Here is a 12364-nt window from a genome sequence, read left to right on the forward strand (position 1 = left end):
TCTGTACATTTCTGATGAAAAATTTTTACTTTTACATCGTTACAATGGGTAGCGTTCCTGTCGTTACATTACTGGTTTTAATTTAATTAGTGTTAATAAATGCGTAATTTATTGAGATTTTTTGAATGGGACTCTTACGACAGTGGAACTTCACAGCTGCACGCTGTCACTCGAGTCGCGTTCAACACTACAGCAGCAAGTGTGCAAAACAAACATTTCTTCACTCCACACAATGCCTTCATTTTATACCAAGACAAGGATATATTTCAAGATTAAAACTGCAGCTCTAAGTTAAGTTTTAGAGATTGTGACAATGTGGGCTTGTCTGTTTCATTGTGATACTCATTCATTTTCAGCGTGAATCTGTAACTGTGGGCTCTTATGACCTCAGTTTCTAAGTTTGCATTTTTATATCAGCGCTGCAACATATCAGTGCCTACTGTATAAATCCTTGTGAACAGCCGCATTAATTGCAAATGTTTTGCCCTGCCTATTGCGATTGTGAGCATTTCTACATGTGCAAGGTTGGCACGTGCACAGCGTTTGACACATGCGGGCAGCTTTGTCTTATGGACAACAAGCTTCCAAACACAGAGATAAGGTTTAATTTACTCTTAGTGTACAGAACTAATTATCTAAATTCTTTCGACACTGACAATGCTGGACCGTCACTGAACTAAATTCACGCAGGATGTAAAAAGCTGTGAAATAACGACAGAAGGCATGAATAAAGCATGATCTTGCTTCAGTGTATAATTAAACATTATATATAACTTGGGACTGTGAGACACTGTTCACTTTTTCACCGTAATAATTACTAGAAAAAGGTTTCCAAACTTCTCTTCTAATTGACAGACTCGTCCAAATCTGAGAAGCATTCTTAAAGTGATAGTTCAGCCTTTAATAAATATTATATCATCATTTCCCCGCCCTCATGTTCTTCCAACCCTGTGAAACTTTCTGTATTCTGTGGAACCCAAAAGATGTTAGACAGAATGTTAGGGAGTGACAGTCTCAGCCACCATTCCCTTTCAAAATATGGAGGGGGGAAAAAACATGCAGTGAAAGTAAATGATGATTAAGGTTAGCATTCTGTCCAACATCTCCTTATAGGGATAATTTTTCCAAAATTGAAAATTCTCGCATCATTTACTCACCCTCATGTCATCCCAGATGTGTGTTTTTTCTTCTGCTGAACACAAAGATTTTTTGAAGAATATCTCAGCTCTGTTAGTTTATACTAGAATGCAAGTGAATGGGTACCAAAACTTTGAATCTCAGAAAGCACATACAGGCAGCATTAAAGGAATTCAAATGACACTGGTTCAATCTTGTCTACAGAAGGGATATGATAAGTGTGGGTGAGAAACAGATCAATATTTAAATCCTTTTTTTACTAATAAATCTCCACTTTCACATTCTTCTTCTTGTGTTTTTGGTGAATCAATTCTTTGTGCATATAGCCACCTACAGAGCAGGGAAGATAATTAATAGTAAAAAAAGGACTTTAAATATTGTAAAGTTTTTATATATATATGTGTGTGTGTGTGTGTTATACATGTTTCTCACCCACACCTATCATATTGCTTCTGAAAATCACTGGAGTCGTATTAATAACTTTTATGCTGCCTCTATGTGCTTTTTGGAGCTTCAAAGTTCTGGTCACCATTCACTTGCATTGTATGGACCAACAAAGCTGAGATATTCTTCTAAAAATCTTCATTTGTGTTCTTCAGAAAGAAAGTCATACACATCTGGGATGGTATGAGGGTGAGAAAATAATAGCATTTTAATTTTTTGGTGAACTATCCCTTTAATTTGATGCATGGAAGAAATAAGTTATATGGGTTTTGAACAACATGGTGGTGAATGATGACAATTTCCATTATTAACAATAATATTAATAATATTATTATTATTAATCATTCTGTAATGCATGTTAAATGTGTATCGTGTACTGGAATATAGGAGAGTAAACATTACATTATATGTAAAAGTAACTAGTTACTCACTACTTGAGTATTCTTTTTATTGGATATTTTTTTACTCTTACTCGAGTAATTTATAACATTACTACATTTACTTCTACTTGAGTAATTATTTTTTTGAGTAACTGTACTTTTACTTGAGTAAAGTTTTTGGCTACTCTACTCACCTCTCTGTATAGGCTACCAGTGCACATTACTAGGTTAAAACACACTATATCATTTGAAAAAATTAAAAAGGCATTATTCGATGTTCATAATAGATGCCTCTATATAGGGACAGAATGGCCATAGGAAGCAACAGATAGATCAATAGATTTTTTTATTCATTATATAATTTAATTGTTAAGTAATCAATTAATTAATACAACAGCTTTTTAAAGGAATAGTACACCCAAAAACTATCATTATTTCATGATTTACCATTATGCTGTCTCAAAGTGACTTTCTTCTGCGGAACACAAAAGAAGATATTTTGATGGAGATATAATATGAATATAGCTCTCTGCGCATGCAATCGAGCTTCAAATCATGATCGCGCCTAGGAGACTGCAGACTGTAAGATTTATAGTGAAAAAGGGGTAACATTTTACAATAAAATTCCCTTTGTTAACATTAGTTAACGAACTATCAATGAACAATACTTTTACAGCATTTATACATCTTTGTTGATGTTAATTTCAACATATAGTAATACATTTTTTAAATCTAAAGTTGCATATGTTACTGTAATATTAGTTAATGCACTATGAGCTTACATGAACAAACAATGAACTACAAAGATTAATACATTCTGTAAAAAAATATATATATATTATTCATTGTTAGTTCATGATACCTTACGCATTAACTTATGTTAACGAATGTAACCTTGTTGTAAAGTGTTACCAAAAAAGGAGCGGCAAAAATGACTTCCACCAAAAACCGATCATATAGCTTCAGAAGACATGGATTAAAACACTCGAATCATATGGATTACCTTTATGCTGCCTTTATGTCCTTTTTGGAGCTCGTAAATGCTGAATCCCATTGACATGCAATGTATGGATATATTCTCATCATATCGCCATCAAAATTTCTTCGTTCGTGTTCCGCAGAAGAAAGAAAGTCATACGAGTTTGAGATAGCATGAGGGTAAATGATAAGAGAATTATCATTTTTGGGTGAACTTTGACATTTTACAATGAAAATTCTAATATGTCAATTACATAACACAGTATCCATATTGGGGGATTATACAATGTGGGTTGTGATGGGCCAACATGGGCCCTGGGCTGTTTTTAGTCCCAGTCCATCTCCATGTCTGTAAACTGGATCAGGGTTTTTAGGTGCTCTGATGTGGCAGAGCGAGGGAATCCCCCTGTTTAGTTCTTGAAGGCACTGGGACCTTTCACACGCTCCACGGATCAGTTCCAGACCCTCGTCAACTCTCAATTCTCAACCCAGCCGAGCCCACATGACAGCTTATGCCAAAGCTGCCTGGAATAGATCTGTAACAATGCAACTAGTTGACCAGACCAAGAGTAAAAGAATAAGCACTCACTGTTCCATCTCTGTTTCCCTGTAAATGATATCCCTTGATGGCCTTATTTTACCAGGCTGATTCCACTTTGCTTGCCCAGTCTCTCTCAGCACCTCTGATTTGTCCAAACTCAAAGCCCTCCACACCCATTCTCGCCTTTGCCTTTGTCTAAATTGCATCTCACGCCTGTCTTGTTCTCTCTCTCTAACCACTTTCCTTATATTATTTTTTCATCTCTCTCTCTAAGTCTCACCCCTAATTACAGCTCCACACCATTCAAATAGTCAACCCTCATTACCAGTGAGCACTCCAAGGCAAAGATGGCCGCTGGCCCCGTCTTTTCCAATGGCTCCATACGACATCTCCAGCGTCGACGACGGAAGGAGTCAGTCTTCTTCTGCTTGAGGTGGAACTTCCAGCCAAATAAAGAGGCATATTCCCAGCCCTCACGCTCGGACTCATCTGGACGTTGCTGTTGGTGGATGGGCACACACACACACAGAAATACCCAACATAATAAAATTTGGTTGTGGAAGTAAATAGTAAATTCATGTGCATTTGTGGTCCTAACCAGCCGGTCCAATGACCAGTGATAGCAGGACAAATAGAAAAAATTAGGCTCTTTAGATAAATGAGGAACAGATTAAAGAGGAATTAAAGTTATTTAATAGAGTAGAAAGGATGTTAGGTACAAGTCGATAGAAATGTTCCTAAATCTGTGTTTGAAGAGTGCCACCATGAGGATAATTCAAGTAATTTTTCTTACAGTGGCCCCTGTAAGTAAAAATTACATTATATAACATAATTTACTTACTAACACTTACAGTGTCCTCAAAAAGTATTTGGACACTTAAGTCACATGTAAAAAATTATGAATGTCATTGGATTAGATAGCAAAATTATTTTATAGAAAGAAGACTTTTCAATAAAACACTTCACAAAAAGTTAGGTTTTTAAATGATAAATGACAAAAAGACGCAATGAAGACAAGAAGTAACTGACTTCATACATCCACTGAAATTACCTTGGGACCAGTAGGTTAAAACTTGAAAGTAATTGCAAAAATGCTGAGATAAGGCAAGTGAAGTTAATACCAGTGCCACCTGGTTTGATCTTTTTTTATCTAATTACATAAATATAGATATATACATTTTTAAGTGTGGCCTGATACCTTTTGAGGTCACTGTATGTGGAAATAAGTAAATAATAGAATGGAATGTAAACCAGCTTTAGTACCCAAACCATAACCCTCCCTGTTCATACAAAATCCTTTGCTTTAAATACTGGCCACCAACATCTACTCAGTATAATAATTTAAACCATGACTTGAACTACACATAGATAACTAATATTGGCATTATATTCATGCTGTTTAGCCAGAGGGGAACTGGCTCCCACAGTGAGCCTGGTTTCTCCCAAAGTTATTTTTCTCTATGACGAGGAGGAGGGCATGGCCGGGCCGTGAGGGTGCAAGGCCGGCGCTGAATCAGATGATCAGTGGGAGAGCAAAATAAAGGGGGGACGGAGATGCCAGTTCGAGAGAGAGAGACGCATGTGGCCACGCTACGTCCTCTTTGTCACACTCCTCCCCCGCCTAATTCAGGCTGGGGCACCACCGGTCAGACTAACTCCCTCCCCATCTCTGGAGAGGAGACGCTGCCCTTCCGGCCGTTCTGTCAGCCGGTGGTCCACACCGCCTCCTGCGAACCTGGGGGAGAGATGAGGGGAGGTGTGGGGAGAGGGAAAGGGTAAGTGGGAGACAGAGAGAAAGAGAGAGAGAGAGAGAGAGAGAGAGAGAGAGAAAAAAAAACTTGCTCGCCGGTTCCCAGACACGCTGTCGCCCGGTCCTCGACCGCTCCTCCACCCTCTGACAGACGACAGCTTGCTCCTCCCCCGGCAGACGGCAGCAAGCCCTCCGACCCCTGGTGGATGGAACCGCTCCTCCCCTTCTTGGCGGTTCCTCCGCCTCTCGGCGGCCGGCAGCAACCCCTCCGTCTCCAGGCAGATGACCGCGGCTGCTCCCCTAGCGGATGGCAGCGGCGAGGACTCCGCGACAGCGAATCCTCCTCCCTCCCGGGTTTTGGCACCACTGTAACAGGTAAAGGACGTGCAAGGAGGAGGCGGGAACCAGCTGAACAGTCAACATAAAGTTTAATTTCAAACTCAACATAAAACAAACAAACAAACACAGACACACATGCAGCATGGCCGCGTGCGTTTCTCTCTCTCGAACCGGCATCTCCGGGTGCCCTTTATCTCACTCTCCCACTGATCAGCTGATTCAGTGCCAGCCATGCTCCATCACGGCCCGGCCACGCTCTCCTCGTCACATTCTCCATTAACCAACATCTTATGGAGTTTTGTGTTCCTTGCCACAGTCGCCTTTAGCATGCTCACTAGGGGACTAACTACAAATATAGTTTAATTATTTATTTATTTATTTTAAGGCACAATGATCATAAAAATCATATTTTTAACCGCACTATTATGACTTTAAGTCATTACTATATTAGAGCTTCTTTTTCTGTTAAAGCATCATTTTCTGTAAAGCTGCTTTGAAATTATGTTTGTAGTGGAAAGCGCTATAAAAAAAAAAAAAAAAAAGACTTGTAACACTCTCTCTTTCTCTCTCTTATACTCACACTGCCTTACGGCTGTTTAACATCGCATACTGAAGCAGCGCATATCCGAAGCTACAGCGTAACTGCAGTGTATCAACACAAACAGACTCGCTAGAGCTTTCACACAGAAAATATTTTTCACAGTGTATCAGTCACGGCTCTATACTGAAAATAAAGTGATATGAATGATAAAGCCATACTCCTGCTTAAGCTATAACATTAAAATAATTTCATTTTTGTTGGGTTTATTTTCGCCAAGTGCTCTAATTCATATAAAAACAAACTAGACTACAAATATATGCTTATTCTGTGTAATTTCTATTTTTAGTGTCAAAACATATTGAATTTGTCCATTAACAGTTCGCTGTCACTTTAAATGAGCGTGAGCATTGCTGAGTTGGTGCCGAAACACACTGCACTGCTGTTGCAACACTTCTGCTATGCTCTGATGCACTGTTTCATCTTCTAATGTGATTACTCTAACCTGTTAGCGTGGATGCAAAAACAGATACACTCTGCTCACGCGCTGCTCGTGCCTGCGATGTGAAACAGGCCTTATTATTTGTTTCTCACACAAACTTACACATGCATACATATCCCTTCTTTGTTTGGAAGAGTCTAAAATGCAAATATGTCAAGGCTCTTCAGTCCAACATCATTGTTGATTTCTTATAGTGACTAATCTCAAGAACAATTTTTTAAGTCTTAACAATATTAACGAAGTGTGCTTTATCCAGACTGTATTAATGTTTTTTTATTATTATTATTATTATTTTATTTTTTTTTGCTTATGCGGATAGGCTGGTTTTAGTGGGGTTTTTGGTATTTTTAGTACCAAAGACAGGGAAACCAGCTTGTTGACCAGCTAAATCAACAGAGCATCAGTTTTGGCAGGCTGGGAGGCTGACTTAAACCAGCTAAGACCATTTAAGACTGATTTTAGCTGTTTGTTTGTTTGTTTTTTTTCCAGCAGGGCATTCGCAGATTGAAAAAGAAAATCTTTATCTCTCTCTTTCTCTCTTTGTCTCACACACACACACACACACACACACACACACACACACACACACACACACACATACCTATATATACACTCGCACACACATGATGAACATTAAGCATACTTGCGGTGAGCCTCTACAGTTGGACCTGGGTTTTTTTTTTTGGTTTTTTTGCCAAGTTGATCACAGGTGTGGATTGATTTCAGATTTTTCTCAGATGGCATGATTAATTAGGTGTCCTCTCAACCTCCATCTGCCTCTCAGCAGATGCGTTCAGGGACAGGGGAAGACCTTCTGAGACTACACAGAGTTCTCCATGTCACGCCACTCTGAGCTTTACTAGAATCTCCCCGAATTTGAATGGAACAAACTGAGGTTTGTGCCAAGAGTACTCTTTTTTTTATATCTTGCTCCCAATACGACGTGTGCCAAACACTTTGTTAATGACTGATGCAATATAATGAAGTACTTTTCTGAGCGCTTCCATTTTCTGCATATCTCTACGTCGAAGTCGGATCCAGCGTCTGCGGCGGTTGGTGTGATACATCTTCTCTGATGGAACCCAAGACTTCGGCCGGCGGTCAGGGGGAAAGGTTATGCCATATTCCCACCCTAAAGGTAAGACAAATGCAAGTGAAGATAATGTTTTATGTAGCTGATTTATTGTGCAGACACTCTGCTTTTGTAAATCAACTCTCTATACTAAATAATAAAGACCAGACATCACGTGGCTCATGTGTGTAGGAAAGAGTTCTCAAATTTTCCATACCTTGATCATCCACTGCACGCTTCAGATCCTCGCTCCACTCAGTATCCCCCCAAACCCAGCCAGGGGGACACTCTATCTCATCTTTAGGCACAGCCTTTTCTCCATTCTGCCCCCCAGTGGACACATAAGGAACAAAATGGTTTTCCCTTGTAAACTACTTCAATCTACATAAAAAAATATATTTTACTGTACCTAAAAAAGGCTTGCAAATATAAATATCTTTAATGTAATGTATTTCAATGACTCAAAAATGAGGCAGTTACATTGTAGCATGAATGTAACTACACACTGACCACATCTGTGTACCCCTCTGGCATGCCAATCCACTGTCCTCCTGGCAACCTCATCTGATTTTCAAAGACTTCCTCCAGAAAGCTTATATGACCAGCATCAGCATCATACAGCAATCTGGGCATCGTGTGAGCAAAAAAATACAAGGCCAAAACTGTTATGCAGATAAGTATCCCAAAAAATCCCAAAGAAAAAGATTTGGATGGACTCTGAAATCAGTAGATAATAAGATGATAAAAGAGATAAAAGATAAGATGATACTCACGTTTTCTCTGGGCTGACATACCAGTCTCCCGCCCAGCTCCATCCTGGAGAGGGTTTAAAGCTCTCCTTTGGCAGTTTAATTCTGCCAGTCACGTCACTGAACTTGGGGTAAGTCAGACTAGTAGTTCCCCAGTTCCCCACCAGGGCCAATTTTGTCTGGTTCTCATACTGTAGATTATAATGCAATATAATGCTCAGCAGGTAAAAAAAAGAATGAAGCCATTAGAGGGATAGTTCACTCAAAAATTAAAATTCTCTCATCATTTTCTTACCCTCATGCCATCCAAGATGTGTATGACTTTCTTATGGATTACTTTTATGCTGCTTTTATATGCTTTTTGGAGCTTCAACATTTTTTTTATTTACCCGTGCACTTGCAGTGTGAGGACCTACAGAGCTGAAATATTCTTCTTAAAATTTTGTTTGTGTTCAGCAGAAGAAAGAAAGTCATACACATCTGGGATGGCATGAGGGTGAGTAAATTATGAGAATTTCATTTTTGGGTGAAATATCCCTTTAAAGACATTCATCCAAAGAATCTATGACAAACATAACTGTAATTTATTGTCTTAAAACAAAAGATGTTCTTCTGTAATTATTTATGATTACTGTAATTCAGCATAATTATATTACATTTTAATGAACACTTAACTGTAGGTTTTAAACTGTACATGACTTAACTGCCCACTCACCGTTTCTGCGAACACAGATAGTTTGCCCTCTGCAAACTGGTTGAAGAACTTGATATCAGCAGTCAGTCCAAACCACACCTTTACCCTGAGCTGAGCTGGGATCTTACCATCTCCCCCGTCTTCCTGTGGATACTAAATACAATATTACAAACAGAGAAAGAGAGAGTATTTATTAATACCCCTTTTAATACAGTTCCATTTGGCATTATGCTTTGCCTCCAGATAGACTGTTTACCTTCATAAAAAACGTTTGAAGTTGGCCACAATGCTTGCCGCAGTAACCCTGGGAGAAAATAACCTGGTGTGCTGGGATTCTGTGGTAGGCCACTCTCCTGTCCCCCTGTAGCATCCAAATTATTATATCTGGAAGACTGTTCTGGGGCTGAAAGAAAGAAATAAATAAAGAAAGAAAGAACAATATTGTAAAAACACTACAAATTAATTAAGCATTTGAATAGTAATAGAGAAAACAAGAGTGAGAAGACGGGGAAATATGTTCAGGAAGTCACGTTAGCAAGACTCAAACTTGTGTCACCTGCATAAACTCAAAGTGTCAAGTATGTGCACTTCTCTCTTTTACCTCCTCAGCAAGGTGGCGTAGTCGCAGGACCCAGTCGTCAGCCTGCTCCAGCACTGCACTCAGCTCAGTCTCTGGGCCATGCTTGAGTGCCGAAGCGGCCTGCATGATCTGCTCCATGTTAATCTTGCGCAGATTCCTCAGAGCTTTATCCAATGGAGTCACACAGGGCCATTTATCCACCTCAGGGAGCTCCTCACTACAGTACATAAACATACATAAAAGAAAACACATTAGTCTGTCATAGTGTGTGATATACTGTACCTTCACAAAACAACTGAGCACATTTGAACCTGCAGTCGGCTATGACATCATCAAGCAGCTGGATAACCCTTTGCTCCACTTCCTGTTGGTCACTTCTTGCTTTTAGTTCCAGTTGTACCTGCTCCAAGTTTGATTCCTAATATGAATATCAAAATTATTTGTTATGAAATTATAATTTATATGATATAAAATACAGTTACTGTTCTTCTATAATATATTAATCAGTTTTAAATTGACTGAAGCAGTTTTTCATTCAAAGAGAGAGTTTACTGCTAAGTTGCATGTATTAACATTACTCACCAGCCGGTCGACTATGCTGAGTAGCATGTTTAGGGCCTCTATGCGAGGACCAATGTCTTCCCACTCTGAAGACAAGACCACTACAGGTTTCACATTGCCCCATGGCAGGTAATAATAATGGCATCCTGTATAGGCAAACAGTGGAACTGTTCTTAAACACTTGAGAATTATATATTGATGAGATCACAATTTAAAAAGAAATGTTATTGGAAAACTAATGTCAGTTTATTGATTCACAATTATTATTTTCATTGCATGGAAAAGAGCAGTGTATACATTCTGTATAATTACGTCATTTCTGTTCCATGGAGGAAAGAAAGTGATACAGGTTTAGAAAAGCATGACACTGAGTAAATAAAGACAGAATTTTCATACTTGGTGGAACAAACCCTTTACAGATCTGTCTTTCTGCAAAAATATTTTCAGATATGAGCCATGGGGTGGTTTCTCACCATCAAACACAGCCCTACTGAACTGAGTGGTGGAGGCTAGAGGCAGACAGGTGTTGTCAAACTTGTTTCCATAGTTCCCAATACTGACTTCAAACTGAATTGCATCATCCACATCCTGAAGAAGAGTGGCAGAGTAGAAAGCAGCAAACAGAGAGTATTTCCTCTTCCGCATAAATTTCTATAAGACACAACACAACAGATAGGACCTTCAGCTCCATTGAACAACACATCCCAGGTCACATGATCACAGGTCTGAAGCTGAACCCAATGATCACACAATAGCATTAGCTGTGTATTCTCACCTCCACTACCAGCAGGTCATCAGGGTGTATATCTTCAACTTTTTGTTCCACATGATCGGACAACTTTGTAATGAGCTCCAAAAGCACCCGCCCTCGATAAGCTACACCCTCTCCCTGTATCAAAACACACACATCCAGCACCACTTTGATACTCTTCTGAAATAGTTAGGAATATTAAAGGGCTAGTTCACTCAAAAAGGACATTTCTGTCATCATTTACTCACCATCATGTTGTTCCAAAGCTGTATGACTTTCTTTTCTTTTTTCTTTTTTTTTCGTGAAACACAAAAAGAGATGTTAGGCAGAATGACAGCCTTTGTCAACATTAACTTTCATTGTTAGAGAAAAATATACAATGAAAGTAAATTGTGACTGAGACTAACATTCTACCCAACATCTCCTTTTGTGGTCCACAGGAGAAAGAAAGTCATACAGGTTTGGAACAACACAAGAGTGAGTAAATAATGATTTATTTTATCTTTGGTTGAACTATCCCTTTAAGAATTGTAAAGAGTTTGTAATCGACTCTTAGTAAAAAAATATTAAATACTGCACATTGTGTTATTTGTAGTTTAAATCATATTGTCCTACAGTTATGCTTTGTAGTGTTGTGTGGAAACTACACCATGTAATAGTATTAATTATTTGTTTCTATGTAGTGAATCTCACCTTTCCAAAGTTTAGAGCCTCATGCGGGTCTGAGAAGGCAGAGAACTCTCGAGGGCTCCCGTACATGTTGACGTAGCAGGGGCCAAAGGTGGGTAGGAAGCCTACATTATCATCCACTTATTGGCATAAAATTGAAATAGAAGGCAAGAATTAGACACAGTGTAATACAGCTTTCATCTTTCTATCTGTAGAAGCAGTAAACATATAAATAAGAAATTAAATAATGTAAATAGAAACAAATAACCATATTGCTTGTTAATGTAGATTCTGTGACAAATTATATTACCATTAATTCATGAAAAACGCCTACTCTGATGACCAGCAGAATAAAAGCTATAGGTCACTTACAAACTGCCCTTATCACATCTACAAGCACTACAAGCCCACCATAAGCCCAAATTATGTATCGAAATATCGAAATATTAAATATCGAAGCTTAGGTGTGATCTACTGTACAGGAAGGACAGTACACAGATTTGAGAGACAGAGAGAGGTGCACATACTGGTGCTGTTGGAGGTCCTGGAAGGCAACTCATCTGAGTGCATAGAGAAATAAAGAATTTGAGACAATAAAAAGTATAGAAGGGATAGACAAATGATGCAGGCAGTGCCACTAATGTTATACACCTGCTTCATGCATATGCCTATAGTAAGA

The 12364-nt window shown here is 38.9% G+C and overlaps 1 protein-coding gene across 5 annotated transcripts in view; it reads right to left on the bottom strand.

Annotated features, from left to right (window-relative positions):
* LOC127454525 (dysferlin-like) overlaps nucleotides 1-12364 on the bottom strand; it is a 130970-nt gene that overhangs the window by 98790 nt on the left and 19816 nt on the right. For 3 of the 5 annotated variants that reach the window (XM_051721837.1, XM_051721829.1, XM_051721824.1), the window contains exons 17-30: nucleotides 12213-12245; nucleotides 11710-11825; nucleotides 11041-11154; nucleotides 10739-10916; nucleotides 10287-10411; nucleotides 10016-10122; nucleotides 9726-9921; nucleotides 9381-9527; nucleotides 9146-9277; nucleotides 8455-8621; nucleotides 8192-8306; nucleotides 7899-8004; nucleotides 7599-7741; nucleotides 3806-3979 (exon numbers count right to left, since the gene is read on the bottom strand). In XM_051721837.1, the coding sequence (XP_051577797.1) occupies nucleotides 3806-3979; nucleotides 7599-7741; nucleotides 7899-8004; nucleotides 8192-8306; nucleotides 8455-8621; nucleotides 9146-9277; nucleotides 9381-9527; nucleotides 9726-9921; nucleotides 10016-10122; nucleotides 10287-10411; nucleotides 10739-10916; nucleotides 11041-11154; nucleotides 11710-11825; nucleotides 12213-12245 (1853 nt within the window). The remainder of the gene's footprint in view (nucleotides 1-3805; nucleotides 3980-7598; nucleotides 7742-7898; nucleotides 8005-8191; nucleotides 8307-8454; nucleotides 8622-9145; nucleotides 9278-9380; nucleotides 9528-9725; nucleotides 9922-10015; nucleotides 10123-10286; nucleotides 10412-10738; nucleotides 10917-11040; nucleotides 11155-11709; nucleotides 11826-12212; nucleotides 12246-12364) is intronic. The other 2 variants (XM_051721844.1, XM_051721842.1) reach the window with 1 other exon arrangement.

The sequence above is a fragment of the Myxocyprinus asiaticus genome, chromosome 2 (assembly GCF_019703515.2).
Source record: "Myxocyprinus asiaticus isolate MX2 ecotype Aquarium Trade chromosome 2, UBuf_Myxa_2, whole genome shotgun sequence".
NCBI classification, from domain to species: domain Eukaryota; kingdom Metazoa; phylum Chordata; class Actinopteri; order Cypriniformes; family Catostomidae; genus Myxocyprinus; species Myxocyprinus asiaticus.